This window comes from Bos taurus, chromosome 3 (assembly GCF_002263795.3).
Source record: "Bos taurus isolate L1 Dominette 01449 registration number 42190680 breed Hereford chromosome 3, ARS-UCD2.0, whole genome shotgun sequence".
Taxonomy (NCBI): domain Eukaryota; kingdom Metazoa; phylum Chordata; class Mammalia; order Artiodactyla; family Bovidae; genus Bos; species Bos taurus.
In genome coordinates this window covers 94,900,483-94,917,530 of record NC_037330.1, presented here as the reverse complement: position 1 = coordinate 94,917,530, position 17,048 = coordinate 94,900,483, and the positions used below count along the sequence as shown (strand labels likewise).

The following is a 17,048-nucleotide window of genomic DNA, read 5'->3' as shown; positions in this document are numbered from 1 at the left end:
TGTTACAATAAGCCTTTCAGAAATCTTATTTGCTGTAGTTCTAAATTTTGGGTTAAATCCAAACCCAGCACTACATTAGATCTTTTTTTCTACATATCTGCTTTTTTACATTCTTTATTACTTATGTTGGATGTTAATCTTCAAGCTGAAAACAAAAAATGCACACTGTTAAATCTCATCTTGATATTTGCACAAGAAATTCAAATTGTGAAGGCATTTCTATACTAATCTTTCTCTACACTCATAATCCTCAATTTGTCACAATCAGCAAATTTCTACACTGAATAACTCACTGTATTTTCATCTGGAAAAATAAGGCATCCTATTTTTAGCATGATACTGAAGTATTTACATGTTTGAGTCTACTTCTAATTCCCTGCTCTTCTAGACAATAACTATTGAATAGAGAGAAAAAAACAGTTACGTAGTTGAAAAAGCTTTTAGACTCTACCAGACATAGGTTTGAATCTTGGCTTTATAGTTCAAATCTAATAAAACTGTAAATCTTGACCAAGTTACTTAATGTTCCTATCTTCACTTTCCTGACCTTTAAAATGGGAATATGGGATTTATTTGGTGGTTCAGTGGTTAAGACTCTGCACTTCCACTACAGGGGGTACGAGTGCAATCTTTGATCTGGGAAGTTCCACATGCCACAAGGTGCAGCCTAAATAAATAAATAAAAGTATGACATACTTGGGGTGTGTTAAAAGGCCAAGACTCTTTCATTATGAAAAATTCAAAACAGATAAAAATAAAAAGCTAGTATAATGAACCCTCATGTATTTATTGCCTAGCTTTAGTACTTAGCAACTTTATTTCCTAAACACATTTGTTTATTCACTCCACAAGATTATTTTGACACAAACCTCAATTTAATCACTTAATCTCTAAATCTGACATAATGTATCTCTAACATAAAGACTTGTTTAGTTTCTCTGGTTTTGGCCATGCTATGCAGCATGTGAGATCTTAGTTCCCTGACCAGGGACTGAACCTGTGCTCCTTGTAGTGGAAATGCAGTCTTAACCACTGCACTGACAGGGAACTCTGAAGACTGTTTTTTAAAAGACAAAACTAAAATAGCCATTTTCATATCATCTTAAAAAACAAAAAAATTTCTTAATGTCAATCTGTCAAATTTCTTTCATCTCATAAATCTTTTTTTAGTTGATTTATTCAAATCAAGTACAAGCAAGATCTACACATATTATTTATGTGATAGGCTCCTTAAATTTGTTTTTACTTTTAAGTTCCTTCCCCCTTCTCTTTTTTTTTTTCTTGGGAAGGAGCGCGTTGCTGTGCGCAGCTCGGGCAGCCGCCGCTCCTCCGCCTTTCACCGAGCGTTCTGGAAAGTTCCCTTTTTTTTTTCCTATAATATTTTTGTTGGAAAAACATGGGAAATCCCAAGGGAGTTTTGCTAATATGAGAAGCCACTAATTTTTAAATTTAGGTCACGATCCATAAGAATCAATACTGACTTTGAAACTGCCAAGGAACACTGTCTTTTATAAAGCAAAAAAACATTTTTATTGGTTTTACTGACATTTGCTAGAGTACATATTAAGCTCTTTAACACGAACAGTAAATGAGATAATAAATGATAAGAAAAGTGGAATACGTGTACACCCATGGAGGATTCATGTTGATGTATGGCAAAACCAATACAATATTGTAAAGTAATTAGCCTCCAATTAAAATAAATAAATTAAAAAATAAATAAATAAAATACTTTAAAATATATATTAAAAAAAGGAAAGTGGAAAGTAATATACAAACACCATTGTTTTTATTGGTAGAACATAGGATATATTTAGGTTGGTGCAAAAGTAATTGGGATTTAATACTGTTGAAATTTGCCATTTGATATTGGAATACATTCTTAAATAAATGTGATTATGCTATATATCATTTTGATGTATATTTCCTGTTTTATGCTTTTTGCTAATAAATTTTACTTGCTGTTTATTTTAGATGCATTGCAGACTATGAAAATGATGTCAGACAAAAAGCAAATAAGAGCGATCTTCATATTTAAGTTCAAAAATGGGTCAAAGCAGCAGAAACGACTCACAAAATCAATGCATTTGGCCCAGAAACTGCTAATGAACATACAGTACACTGGTAGTTCAAGAAGTTTTACAAAGGAGACAAGAGCCCTGAAGGTGACAAGAAAAGTGGCCAGCCATGAGAAGTTGACAACAACCAACTGAGAGCAATTATTGAAGCTGATCATTTTACAACTACACAAGACGCTGCCCCAGAATTCAACGTTGACCATTCTACAGTCATTTGGGATTTGAAGCAAACTGGAAAGGTGAAAAAGCTCAAGAAGCGAGTGCCTCAAGAACTGACCACAAATCAAAAATATCATCACCTTTAAGTGTTGTCTTCTCTTATTCTATGCAATAATGAATCATTTCTCAACCTGATTGTGAGGTGTGATGAAAAGCGGATTTTTATACAACAACCAGCAACAAATAGGTCAGTGGTTAGACAAAGCAGCTCCAAAGCACTTCCCAAAGCCAAACTTGCACCAAAAAAAGGGTCATGGTCACTGTTTGGTGGTCTGCTGGTGGTCTGATCCACTACAGCTTTCTGAATCACAGCGGAACCATTACATCTGAGAAGTATGCCCAGTAAATCGATGAGATGAATGGGAAACTGCAACACTTACAGCTGGCATTGGTCAATAAAAGGACCCAATTTCTTCTGAGACAACACCCAACCACACGTCACACAACCAACACTTCAAAAATTGAACAAATTGGGCAATGAAGTCTTGGCTTATCTGCCGTATTCACCTGACCTCTCACCAACTAATACTTCTTCAAGTATCTCAACAACTTTTTACAGGGAAAATGCTTCCACAACCAGCAAGATGCAGAAAATGTTTTCCAAAAGTCTGTCAAATCCTGAAGCACGGATTTTTATGCTTCAGGAATAAAATTTATTTCTCATTGGCAAAAATGTGTTGATTTTAATAGCTTCTATTTTGATTAATACAGATGTGTTTGATCCCATTACTGTTGTTCAGTCGTTCATTTGTGTCTGACTCTTTGAGACCTCATGGACTGCAGCACACCAGGCTTCCCTGTCCTTCACCATCTCCCAGGGCTTGCTCAAACTCATGTCCATTGAGTCAGTGATGCCATCCAACCATCTTGTCCTCTGTTGCCCCTTCTCTTCCTGCCTTCAATCTTTCCCAGCATCAGGGTCTTTTCCAGTGAGTCAGCTCTTCGCATCAGGTGGCCAAAGTACTGGAGCTTCAGCTTCAGCTTCAGTCCTTCCAATGAATATTCAGGGTGATTTCCTTTAGGATGGACTGTTTTGATCTCCTTGTATTCCAAAGGACTCGCAAGAGTCTTCTCCAACACCACAGTTCAAAAGCATTAATTCTTCAGCACTCAGCCTTCTTTAAGGTCCAACTCTCACATCCAAACATGACTCCTGGAAAAACCATAGCTTTGACCCTAGTTAAAATGATTTAAAATTCAGGGTCTGAAAGCACAATTACTTTTGTACCAATCTAATAACTATGCAATAATCTTAAAACCATAAGCAAGTAAATAGGAGAATATATTTGATAAAGACCAAAAAAAAAAAGAAATTGAAAGAAAGGGTGATGTTTACTGTTCAAAGAAAATTATCTCCTTACCTGAATCGCTTGCTGCAACAACAACTGTTCCACCAGGAGCAAAAGGATCATTGTGCTTTAACATTTCTACCTAAACAAATCACACACAGTCATGATTGAGAGAGGAAACTTTTCATAGCTGAAACTTTATTGCCGCACCAAAGAAAATATTCTTCACAAACTCTAAACTAATTAAGAAACACAAGGCATTAGGAACAAATGTCTACCCCTACTGATTTGCAATCTTATTGAAATGATTCATATCATTTTCTAATCTTTTACTGTAAAACATAACATACATTCAGAAAAATGTATGGAACATTATGAACCACTTAATAAAAGGTATCAAGTGAACATCTATGAAACTGCCAACATCTCAAAAGTCTTCATGTGCCTGCTCTAATCACAATCCCATCCCTCCCCTCTGTAAAGATTATTATTACCCTGGCATTGATATCCATTTCTTTCCTTCATAATTTTGCTACTTGTTTAGATGCACACTATTCTTTAACTTTCATTTTGAAATAAATGTAGATTTCTAGAAGAGCTATAAAGATAACACAAGACCTTATATCCCCTTCACCCAACTTCCTCTAATGTTAATGTGTGTGTGTGTGTGTGTGTGTGTGTGTGAGAGAGAGAGAGAGAGAGAGAGAGAATGCTTTCTAAAAAAAAAATTCAGCCACTTTAAATAATAAGCCACGTAAAAAATCTGGAGCAAATGTTAAGTGTGAATGGCTACAAAGAGTGAGGACTTTGTAATGTTTTATAGAAGCCAGAGATTCTGACTACTGAACTATCTTCCTACTTCAGCTTGGTTTTAAATCACAGTCAAACAAAATGTATATCTAGGAAGATAACTGAACTTTCTGGCATCAGGTTCTTTTTAAGAGGCCAGCTAAAAGTCTTGGCATACAATTAGATAACAGGGGGACAAAAACAGTTTTGGAATATTTATCTCCTACTCTGACTCATGAGTATCAATGTCATCTGTATTACACAATCTACTTCTAATCATCAAGAACTTAGGTATTACAACTGAACTTCAAAGGATATTACAGAACTCAAGTAATACAGATGTAATGGATAAGAGAGAAACAATGCTCATTGAGACTTACAGTATATTCTCTTTTTGTAAAACAGGATCCGTTAAAAAAAATTACTTGCAGAAAGAATAACTAGTGATGCTTTTAGAACGGAAAATTTTAACTGATGGTTAACTTACATTTTTATAAAATGAACACATTAGCTTATACTCTGATTATCTGCTAAATGAATAAACAGCAATCAAGGGGGAAAAAAAAATCAAGCTGGTCTGTATAGCAAAGTAACTCTCCATGGTTCCTAATACGATAATTAAAATACCAATGTGAGACAGTCACTGACATGATAACACAAGTCACCAACTATTAATGCTTCTCCCCCAACTGTGAGAGAAGGAAAAACTAACAGACCTGGTTTTAAACAGCTTGTAGTTTTATTTACCATCTCAGAGAGAGAGAGAGAGAAAAAGTAGGCCTATATGTGTGTCAGGTTTAATTCTATTCCTTTATCATACACTGTGCATGAGTGCTAAGTAGCTTCAGTCGTGTCTGACTCTTCGTGACCCCATGGACTGTAACCTGCCAGGCTCCTCTGTCTATGGGATTCTCCAGACAGAGAACTGGAGATACTGGAGTGGGTTGCCACGCCCTCCTCCAGGGGATCTTCCTGACCAAGGGATCAAACCTGGGTCTCTTATGTCTCCTGCATTGGCAGGCAGGTTCTTTACCACTAGTGACTGTGCACTTACCCTAAAAGGGCACTGAGACAGCAAGAGGAACAGGATGGACTGTGCAGCCTACGAAGGAGCAAGCACCCACAAAACTCTATATTATGTTCAGTTTAGTAATTAGGCAATTTAATATACGAAAGTAATTTTCATGACTAAAATTCAGATGGTGTGATTTTATAATTAATGTTCCAAATCCTCCTATAAGGTCGCCTAACCTAATCTATCACTGAAATTCTCTCTTCTCTACATCAGCCATCCATTCCCTCCTTTCACAGTATGACTTAGCATGTAGCTACCATATGCTAGCTAGGACAGCAGAAAATGGCACTTGTTTTGGTTTGTTTTTTTAAAATTATGTCCCTCTGAGAACAGAGACCATCTTTGAAGGAACAAAAAAAGACTTGTGGGGAGAGATTCATATCTTATGGCATTAACAGAGGCCTATTTGAAAAGAAGAAAGATGACCAAAAGCAGGGGTTTGTAGTTAGGAAAAAATGAGTCTGAATCTTAGACTACAGTAGTGAGGACCTTAGATTTTGGTCAGATAGAGTCTGAATTTAGTTCTGTCACTTACTAACTTACTTACACATAATAAGCTCTCATTTACTTTATCTTTAAAATGAGGATGATACATGAGCCTCATAGGATTATTGTGATGCTTAAATGAGGTAATACATGAAAAAAACTTAGCACCATACCTGGCACATAGAAGAGATTAGATAAATGTTTAACTATTATTATATTGCCAATTTGGTGTTTAGTTTACAGTTTTGAATGGAGAAATTAAGAGCTGTCAGCTAGGGCACTGCTGCTTTCAAAAACCGAAAGGGGACAAATTAGTAGAATGAATGGTAGAAAAATTTCACCAGGGGAGAGGAAAAGAAACATGCTTATTTTTAAATTAGGAAGAGTTGCTTTGGCCTCTTGCTTTTTAAACAATAAGAGTAGATAACAAGAGGCTACAATAAGGTGAGAGGGAAAGAACTCAGGTTGCAGGCAATTCGAGAAGAATTTGGCAAATGGGTCCACGCTACAAACTGAGTGTTGTAGGAATACAGAGTATCCAGTAGCCTGTGGAAACCACAAATATTCAGTTACAGAGGCATTTGCTTAGTTTTACAACAGTGGAAAAAATCAGTTGCTGGCCAAGTAGTTCTTTACTGAATACAGTAAGGAAGCAATTCAGGAATACCAAAGTTTATTACCTTTAAAATAATCAATTACGCTTTTAAGGAAGTTCTCTTAATCTAAGAGTATTAAAAGACAAAATTTCTGCTTCACATGTCTGTCAACAACTGCTCCTTTATAGATCTGGTTTACTTACAGGTGTGAAATACCCTGTCTCAAAAAATAAGCTTTCAAATAAAAACTTAAAAAAACCAAACGAACAAGGAAAAAAAATTAAAAACCTCTCCAAAACCATTGATAATTATTGAAATTGGGCTATAGATACACAGAGGTTAAAATACTTCATTATGTTACTCTATTTTGCATGTGTTTAAATATCCTAATATAAAGATTTTGTTTTCAAAGCCTCCAGACTTGGTTGTCTGACCTTAGTTAATTTTTCTGAGTTCCAGTGTTCTTATTGTTAAAATAGGGACACCAACACCTACTTTGTAAGACTGACGTGAAGATTAGAAACTATGAATATAAAGCCCACAACAGTACTTGGATCATAGTGAGTGGTTATTAAATAGTAATTGTTGTACTATGTATATTATCAGGAGAGTCTGACATTTAGTGGGAATTAATACATCTTTATAAGAATAACACTCTAGATGTGTCCACAAAATAACAGAAATGATTTTTTTTTTAAATCAATGCTATTCTCTTTAAATTGATTTCATTATTTCAATAATGTATACCAAATATTTTCAAAATGCTTTACTGGCTTACGGATTTTTAATCATTTATTTTTTAAATCCCCAATGGGATAATATTTTGTCCTTTGAAGGGCAGACTTAGTATTTGGATGACATGAGTATTCGGATGACATGAGTATTCTGTCAATTTCAGTGGGTGCTCACAGTGTGAAATGCCAGTTTGAACCAAAAACTAGATAGGTTCGATAAGATTGAAATTTTTATATCGCCCATCAGAAGTAATCTGCAAGAGAATTCTTTCATCATTGTGTATTTCAAGAAACTCACTTAACTCATCTATTTGTAGACAGAATACAAAAGATCCACTGTATACTCATTTTCTTAAAGATAAAATGTAGTAGGCCAGTAAGTCCTTTGCTTGTTATCTAAATGCCTTATATTGCCATGTGGAAGGACAGGATTTACAAGAAAGGTAAAGGTATGAGTCTCATTCCCAGGAGTTAGTGGCAGTTTGGCAAACAACTTTCTTGTCTAGAGTGAGTACTTACTGAATTATTTCTATCTTTCGGTTTTGAAAGATGACTCAAATAGTATATGATTTTACTATTGGTAAATTGCTTTTTTTTCCACATTTGTCTCTTTCCCTACCTCTTCTCTGACCATTAAACAGAAGTTAACATATATTTACTGATCACTGAACCAAAGTACAGGCAGGGCATGTGTACTAAATTTTTTGTAAGATATAGTTCCTACCCTCAAAAAATTTACTATCTAGCAATGAGTAATGATTTTGTTATTTCACCAGACAATAAACTGTCTGCTCTTAGAAAAGAAAAAAAGAAACTCACTTAGAACATCTGTGGTCCATTTAACATTTTTTTAACCCTCCTACTCACCGATGTGTTACTGCTATTGCTGGCTTCACTGAAAGGATCAGTACTTGAAGTGGCAAAAGGATCAGTAGAAGACTGCTTGAAGAAGCAGTCAGATGCAAATGGATCTGACCCTTTGAAAGGATCACCACCAAATGGATCTAAAAAAAACAACACAAATATGAGAGATTAAAAAATTATTACTCTAAATTTCCTGTCACCGATGACAACTGCCTTAATTAAAAGGCATTTTGACTCCTGTAGAGTCTAAGTCAGGTACTTTACTTATCTAGGTCATAAAACTGTATAGACAGTTACACCTAGTTAAGCAGTTTTAATTAACATTCTTTCCTACTTATTCATTATTCATCCAAAGCAAGTCAATAACTCCAACACTTATTACACAATGTTGCCTATATGCTAGGTTTAAATAATTTCCTCTAACCTGGTGATTCTAATTTTGGGGGTGGGGAAAGGATCACAGTTTTCTTTGTGGTTTTGATAAGAGTTTTTCACCTAATAAATTGATTTTTTAAATTAGCACATAATATCAAGTGATCCCATTTTTAAGATCCTTATTCTATGCTATTATAACTAAGAAGAAAGAAAAAAGAACACATAGGAATGGTAAGTGAAAGTGTTAGTCGTTCAGTCATATCTGACTTTCTGCGACCCCATGGACTTCTGCCCACCAGGCTCCTCTGTCCGTGGGATTCTCCAGGCAAGAATACTGGAGTGGGTTGCCATTCCCTTCTCCACAAAGCTTCCTGACCTAGGGATCGAACCTGGGTCTCCTACATGGCAGGCAGATTCTTTACCATCTGAGCCACCAGGGAAGCAAAGAAACAACAAAAATTTCTAAATGCATTTCTCTCTCTGGGCTCAATGATAACAGCCAACTGTTTGGAATAGGTTTGGGAACCATAACTAAATGGCACACCAGATTTGTGAAAATCCCAGAGAAAGAATCTTAAAAAGTCTGACATAGTAATTATTTAAGATCTGTAATAGGATGTAATTGTAGGGGGGAAAAAAGTTCTAAACCCTATAGTAATGTAGATCATTTTATTTATCTAATCCTTGGCTAATAAGAAGTGTATTAAAAGCATCAAAGAATCATCTGATGTATTAAAAGCATCAAAGTATAGGCACTAATGTTATTTTTTATAAAGTATAGCTAACAGTTTACTAAGCAAATTCATAAGTATCTGTCACTTTTTCTCTGAAAATGCCAGGTACATACATCTTAGTGAGGCCTTAGGTCAATTTTAAAACTGAGTAAAAAGGAAGTGCATTCCTAAAACTACCTAACTGTGATCTCTCATTCATAAATATTAACATAAGCTTACAATTAAGAATTAAATTAAAGCTAAGAAGGACTTCAATAAAACACTAACCAATTTTCCCAAAAGGATCATCCTTGAAAGGATCACCTGTGATAAAAGAAATATGCAGAAATCAAAATCACAGTATTTACTGCTGTGGCACATTACTTAAAGAGTAACTTCAAAACAAAAGCAAAGTTTGTTTCATTAACTCTCCCTCAAAGTAGGTAAGACAACGAATGCTGTCCACCTTTAGGAAATATTTAGAATACTAATAAGTATCACTATTTTAATAAGGGAAGAACATTAATACACCTCATAAAAGAGGCAAATTTGAATCAGAGCCAACTATACTTACCTGCTGACCACAAGGTCAGATTACATGGAGGGGAAAACACAGGCTTGAGGACAAGAATTTTACTAACAAAATGTCTACTTTTCACAGGATTACTGGATGGGTATTGCCATCAACACTTCAGAAACAAATACCAGGCTTCACTGAAGTTAAAAAAAAAAAAAGTGCTTAAAGAATTGAAGGGTCTAGAAATAAATCCTTACACATTTATCATCATTTGATTTTTGACAAGAGTGCTAAGACAATTCAATGGGGGAAAGAATAGTCTTTTCAACAAATGATGCTGGGACAACTGGATATCCACCTGCAAGAGAATAAAGTTGGACCCCTATCTCACACCATGAAATCAAAAGCACAAGAGAAAACATAAATAAATAAATAAGACTGCATCAAAATTAAGACAACATTGAACACAAGAATATAGGTGCAAATCATATGTTTGACAAGGGACTTATATTCAGAATATGTAAAGAACGCCTACAAATCAATAATTAAAAGACAAACAACCGATTTTAAACAGGGCAAATGATTAGAATAAACATTCTCCAAAGAAGATATAAGGATCCTGGAATGTGAAGTCAAGTGGGCCTTAGGAAGCATCACTATGAACAAAGCTAGTGGGAGTGATGGAATTCCGGTTGAGCTATTTCAAATCCTGAAAGATGACGCTGTGAAAGTACTGCACTCAATATGCCAGCAAATATGGAAAACTCAGCAGTGGCCACAGGACTGGAAAAGGTCAGTTTTTATTTCAATCCCAAAGAAAGGCAATGCCAAAAAATGCTCAAACTACCGCACAATTGCACTCATCTCACACGCTAGTAAAGTAATGCTCAAAATTCTCCAAGCCAGGCTTCAGCAATACGTGAACCGTGAACTTCCAGATATTCAAGCTGGTTTTAGAAAAGGCAGAGGAACCAGAGAACAAATTGCCAACATCTGCTGGATCATGGAAAAAGCAAGAGAGTTCTAGAAAAACATCTATTTCTGCTTTATTAACTATGCCAAAGCCTTTGACTGTGTGGATCACAATAAACTGTGGAAAATTCTGAAAGAGATGGGCATACCAAACCACCTGACCTGCCTCTTGAGAAACCTATATGCAGGTCAAGAAGCAACAGTTAGAACTGGACATGAACAATAGACTGGTTCCAAATAGGAAAAGGAGCACGTCAAGGCTATATATTGTCACCCTGCTTATTTAACTTCTATGCAGAGTACATCATGAGAAACGCTGGGCTGGAAGAAGCACAAGCTGGAATCAAGATTGCCAGGAGAAATATCAATAACCTCAGATATGCAGATAACACCACCCTTATGGCAGAAAGTGAAGAAGAACTAAAGAACCTCTTGATGAAAGAGAAAGAGGAGAGTGAAAAAGTTGGCTTAAAGCTCAACATTCAGAAAACAAAGATCATGGCATCCAGTCCCATCACTTCATGGGAAATAGATGGGGAAACAGTGGCAACAGTGGCAGACTTTATTTTTCTGGGCTCCAAAATCACTGCAGATGGTGACTGCAGCAACGAAATTAAAAGACACTTACTCCTTGGAAGGAAAAGTCAGGACCAACCTAGACAGCATATTAAAAAGCAGAGACATCACTTTGCCAACAAAGGTCCGTCTAGTCAAGGCTACGGTTTTTCCAGTGGTCATGTATGGACATGAGAGTCGGGAGTATAAAGAAAGCTGAGTGCCGAAGAATTGATGCCTTTGAACTGTGGTGTTGGAAAAGACTCTTGAGAGTCCCTTGGACTGCAAGGAGATCCAACCAGTCCATCCTAAAGGAGATCAGTCCTGGGTGTTCATTGGAAGGACTGATGTTGATGCTGAAACTCCAATACTTTGGCCACCTGATGCGAAGAGCTGACTCACTGGAAAAGACCCTGATGCTCGGAAAGATTGAGGGCAGGAGGAGAAGGGGACAACAGAGGGTGAGATGGCTGTATGGCATCATTGACTCGATGGACATGGGCTTGGGTGGACTCCAGGAATTGGTGATGGACAGGAGGCCTGGCGTGCTGCAGTTCATGGCGTCGCAAAGAGTTGGACACAACTGAACAACTGACCTGAACTGAATAACCACGGAGAAAGATGTTCAACAATATTAGTCATTAAGGAAATACAAATCAAATTGAAATAAGATACCACCTCACACTCACTACGATGGCTATAATTAAAAGGATAGATAGTCACAAGTGTTGGCAAAGGTACGGAGAAACTGCAAGCCACATATACTACTGGTGGGAATATATGTGTGTGTGTGTGTGTATATATATATATAAATGCTACAGACACTTTGGAAAACAGTTTGGCAGCTCCTCAAATGATTCAACAGAGTACTATGATCTGATATACACCCCAGAGAAAAGTAAATATATATTCACACAAAAACTTGTACATGAGTGTTCACAACAGCATTATTCAAAACAGCCAAAAAAGTGGAAACAACCGAACAGCCCATCAACCAATGAATAAGTAAAATGTGGTACATCCATATAATAATATTCATCAATAAAACAGGAAGAAATATTGAAACATACTAAAATGTGAGTAATCCTTGAAAATATTAGGCTAAATGAATGAAGCCAGACATAAAAATGCATATAGTGTATAATTCCATAAGTATGCACATCTATAGAGACAGAAAATAGATTAGTGGTTGGGCGAATTGAGGGTTAGGGGAACAGGCAATAACTTATAATCATTAATATCAGTTTCACAAGGTGAGTTTGGAAATAAATAAAAAGAAGTTTAACAGGAGTGGTATTTAACATAGCTTATGATGACATCAGGTGTTTTAATTTATTGAGCTTATGATTCTTCAATAAGACTTTAGGCAGCTACTAACTACTATAGGCAGGGATCGAAGCTACTAACTACTATAGTTTCTGTTGTAAAAGCATGGTGTTGGCACTTTTGGTAAATAATTGCTGGATGACTTAAGACTGCCCAATCTCTTCTCTTTCTTTGGGTCTCTATTCTGAACAAGAAACATATTCTTAATCAGGGGTTCCTAAAACATAATCAAATGCTTAGTTCCAGGATTTAGTTGCCTGGAGAGGACAAATACTAAAGTCTGACCATATAAAAACATCATTCTCTTTTCTACTTTTGCTATAACAAGTAGGCTCTCAAAACTGAAGCCCAAATTCTTATATGGTCCCTTCTGATAAATTAGTAATATAAATATAAGAGTACTTACTGCCAACAAAAGGATCAGACTGGAAAAAATCCAGGTGTGAATCTGCAACTGGATTTGTCAGTGAACTTGTTTCTACATTAAATGGATCTTCCTAAAAATAATTTTAAATTAAAAAAAAGTTTTAGAAACCAAAGTTTTAAAAGGTAACATCTTAAAATAAAATAGCATGTTTGAAAAATCAACTGATGGTAACATAACAAATATTTTTGTGGTCATAAAGTCCATTTAACACATTTTTCTGTTTCCTTAGCATTAAATAGTATATAACCCCTATTGAGAAGAGAATGATAAGAACATTTACATATTAATATAGAATTATTTTTACCTCTTTTGAACATCTGTCACTATTAAATTCAGGACAAACTTTTTCATTAACAGCTACAGTCACCTCTTCATTTTCATCAGTCACACAAGAAGGCAGTACTTCAGGACTACTTCTTGCCTACAAAATATTAATCCTTCAAAGTATTAATTTTTCACAATATATTTTCTACTTGGCAAAGGAAACTGACAAGAGTCAAAAATTACTAGAAAATTTTAAAAGATAAGCAGAATACATTCATTGGATGACTTCTATAATATTTCTTAGGGAAATGATATCACCAAGCCTCAAAACCACTTAAGGCCAGAAAACTCCAGTTCTTCCTTAACTACTTCCCTCTGGTCATCCCCTAGCTAGATTCCAAATCTTATGGAGTCTAATTCTCATCTATTTCTCAAATTCTTCCATTCTTCTCCATCCTGACTGTCACTATCATTCATTTATAGCATTATCATTTCTGGTACATATTACTGTAATAATAATATTCCAACTGCCTTCCTGCCTGCAATACTTGTCCTCTACATCTATCCTTCTCAGGGCAGCCAAAGTAATAGATCCAAAATAGGAATCTAATCACGATCTTCTGGTTAGAAATCCTTCAATGATGTCATTGCTTTCTGCATTTAGATCAGTAGATAATAAGGCTTTAGAAGTGGCAAAGCCAATTACTATTTCATACCATCCTATGTCTCTGAAGGATAACCTAGTAATTTGCATTTTGTGCTTAAAAGAATATTGTGCAGTTCAAGACTGCACTGTACAAATAACATTAAATCTGTTAATTTTAAATCCTTAGTATCTATCAAATTTGTATTCTTCTCATCATCCCTCCTGCTACTGGTTAGATCCAGGTTAAAACAATTCTCACATAGACTACCCCAATAGTCTCTCACCATATCTCGGTATGTCCAATCCTATTCTCCAATCTATAGTCCACTTAAAAAAATTTTTTTTGGTGGCACCCTATACCTTGTGGGATCTTAGTTCCCTTACCAGGAATTGAACCCAGGCTACAGCAATGAAAGCACTGACCAAGTCCTAACCACCGGACTGCCAGGGAATGCCTTATCCAGCTTTTCTAAAAGGTAAACTCAATCTTGTCACTTCTTGCTTAAGAATTCTTCAATGGCTACTCACTGTAGTAAGGCGAATTCCCCAGTGCTGCAAGATGAATCCAAATTTCTTACTCTTTGGTCCTTTCTGAACTAAAAGTGGTCATTTTTATCTAGGCACATATCATAATCACCTATGGAATTTATTTTTAAAAACATATGTACCAAATAAAAAAAAACATACGTACCTGGGCCCAACCTAGAAACTCTAGTTCAACAAGTTTGGAATGGGGCACAGATATCTCCATCTTGATAAAAAGTACCAGAGGTAATGCAGGTAACCTACAGGAGACAGCCTCATCTCCTACCAATACATCCCTCACCATCACAAAACATCCTCAGAAAACTTCTCATGATACCGTGCAGCATGTTTTCTCCCATTACATGCTTATGCTAATGCTGTTTCCTCTGCCAGAAATGTACCACCTTCTCTTTTGCTTAACCTCTTCTCACTTCAGTGGTCACTTGTAAAGCTTCCCTATGACATCCTCTCTGAGCCTCCTCCAAGTTGTCCTACCTGAATACCCTATTTACTTTATCACTGCCTTTTAACACAGTGTTACAGGACTAGACTGCACGCAGCCGGAAGACGGGGTTAAAGGTCTTTTGTCTCTGTAGCTCTCATTCGGGAGAGCAGCACTCTTGCATTAGCTGATATTCTCAAAAAAAAAAAAAAAAAAAAAAACAGTAAATAAATAAATGTCTTCAACATTATGAAATAATTACTTTCAGCTTTGGATGAGATCACTTAAAAATAAATACTACTTTCAGAAGTTACTATCTACAGAACCACAACTTTGAAAACATGGCTCTATAACAAATAGATCAGTTAAAATTACATTTTTCACTAGTTTAAACTGTTAGAACCCACTCTTTCTTTCTCAATTGTCTCAGATGAGGCAAGGCCACATGTTTATATTAGGTACGATGTCAACAAAACTTTCATCTGAATCAGTTTTTTTCCTTCTGAAGTTGGTTATGGAATTAAAGGAACCATTAGACTCACTGGAGACTCCTCATGTATGGGCTCAGACTCTAGGTTGCTCTGGCCTTCAGTGTGCTCATTAAGATTCGCTGTTTCACTGCTGCTGGTACTGAGGCTGCAATAATCTGTAGCACCATTTACAAGAATGCTGTGTGGACTACTGCACCAATTTAACTGATTACTATGGTTTTCCAGCTCTTTCATTTCCACAAGTTTCATTTGCATCTGTCAACACAAAGCAGAAATACAAAACAGAATTTACTAGAAAGACATTTTTAGACAAAAATTAGACAAAAACTAGACAAAATTACTAGAAAGACGTGATATAAAAATAACTATATGCTTAGACTTGATCAAGGATAAATCTGCTTCCATTAAGGAATGCAGCAAGACTTAGAGAAAAGGATTTCAGTAATCCATCCGAGTAAGTTCTCCTCCTGAAATTACAGTATATATGGATTTGCTTTTGTACATCTTTTGAAAGATCCAAGAATTTTAATTCAAATATCTGCTAATTGGCAGTCCTTTAGAATATAACTAGAAAAAGCATCAGAGTATTGGGAAAAAGATGGCAAAACAGTAGTTCAAGACAAGATTTTATGATGACGCTTTAGGAGAGGGAGAGGAAATAGACGAAGAGTACATAAGACTTTGGAGCCATTCATACTCCTATTGGGAAGAAGAGAAGTGAAAACAAAGATGCAATGAGCTAGTGTCCTATCCCCTGGCATTATTTATTAATGGGCTAGAACCTTAAGGAGTAGTCTCTAAATCTAAAATATACCAAACAGGTTAAATGAAGGACAAAGTTTTTTTAAATTTCAATATCCATTGACTTTCTATACCTGGGACAACACAATAAATTCTAATATATATAAAAAGAAAAATGTGGGGAACTAGAAGGAAAAAATGCTTTTTTATACTTAATATCTACAATAAAAACACATTTACATATATTTCAAAGAAATTGAGACAACAAAATCAAAAAATGTTTCTAGTGAAAAAAACAAATGGAACTTTGAAAAGTACCATTTTCATAATATATATATATTTTAATTACATTAGTGTCCTCTATTTATTAGCATGTTATATATTTTTTTTTAGCAAATATAAAAATTACCTATTGACATTCTGTAAAGCAAGGCTCTGTTCCCTAATCTTATTCCCCTAATATTTCCCATAAAGTTTTTAAGTTGCCCAATTTGGAATCTGTAATTTACCAAAGGAAAAGTCAGGACCATAACCTGGAAAAAGAACACTATATTGGATAAGGAGACAGATGTACATCTAGCTCTATCACTTTCTAATTATTAGGTTATTTTAGTCAAAGTACCCTCTCCAAGCTTCCATTTTTTAATCCATAGAGGTAGTAAGAACTATCTTCATAGAAGACTGTTATGTGAAGTAAAAGACATATTTACAAGAACTCTGTAAAATGTAAAGGCCTATGTAAACGAAGGACAATGTGTGTGAAAGTACCTAGCACACTACATTTCTCACTACTATAACAATTAAAATTTCCTGTTCCTTTTCTACTAATTTGCTCTATTTTTAAAAAGTTAAAGACTTGAGCCTTTTGAGGATAGAGACCAAATTTTTGTTATTAACTTTGTATCTCTAACATCTACCACAATG

At 35.5% G+C, this 17,048-nt stretch overlaps 1 protein-coding gene across 10 annotated transcripts in view; it reads right to left on the bottom strand.

Annotated features, from left to right (window-relative positions):
* The window catches only part of EPS15 (epidermal growth factor receptor pathway substrate 15), a 140,222-nt gene that overhangs the window by 25,427 nt on the left and 97,747 nt on the right, over nucleotides 1-17,048 (bottom strand). For all 10 annotated transcript variants that reach the window (XM_059884735.1, XM_059884733.1, XM_024989546.2 and 7 more), the window contains 6 exon segments: nucleotides 15,435-15,638; nucleotides 13,320-13,436; nucleotides 12,995-13,085; nucleotides 9,507-9,542; nucleotides 8,134-8,270; nucleotides 3,659-3,728 (listed from right to left, as the gene is read on the bottom strand). In XM_059884735.1, coding sequence (XP_059740718.1) covers nucleotides 3,659-3,728; nucleotides 8,134-8,270; nucleotides 9,507-9,542; nucleotides 12,995-13,085; nucleotides 13,320-13,436; nucleotides 15,435-15,638 — 655 coding nt within the window.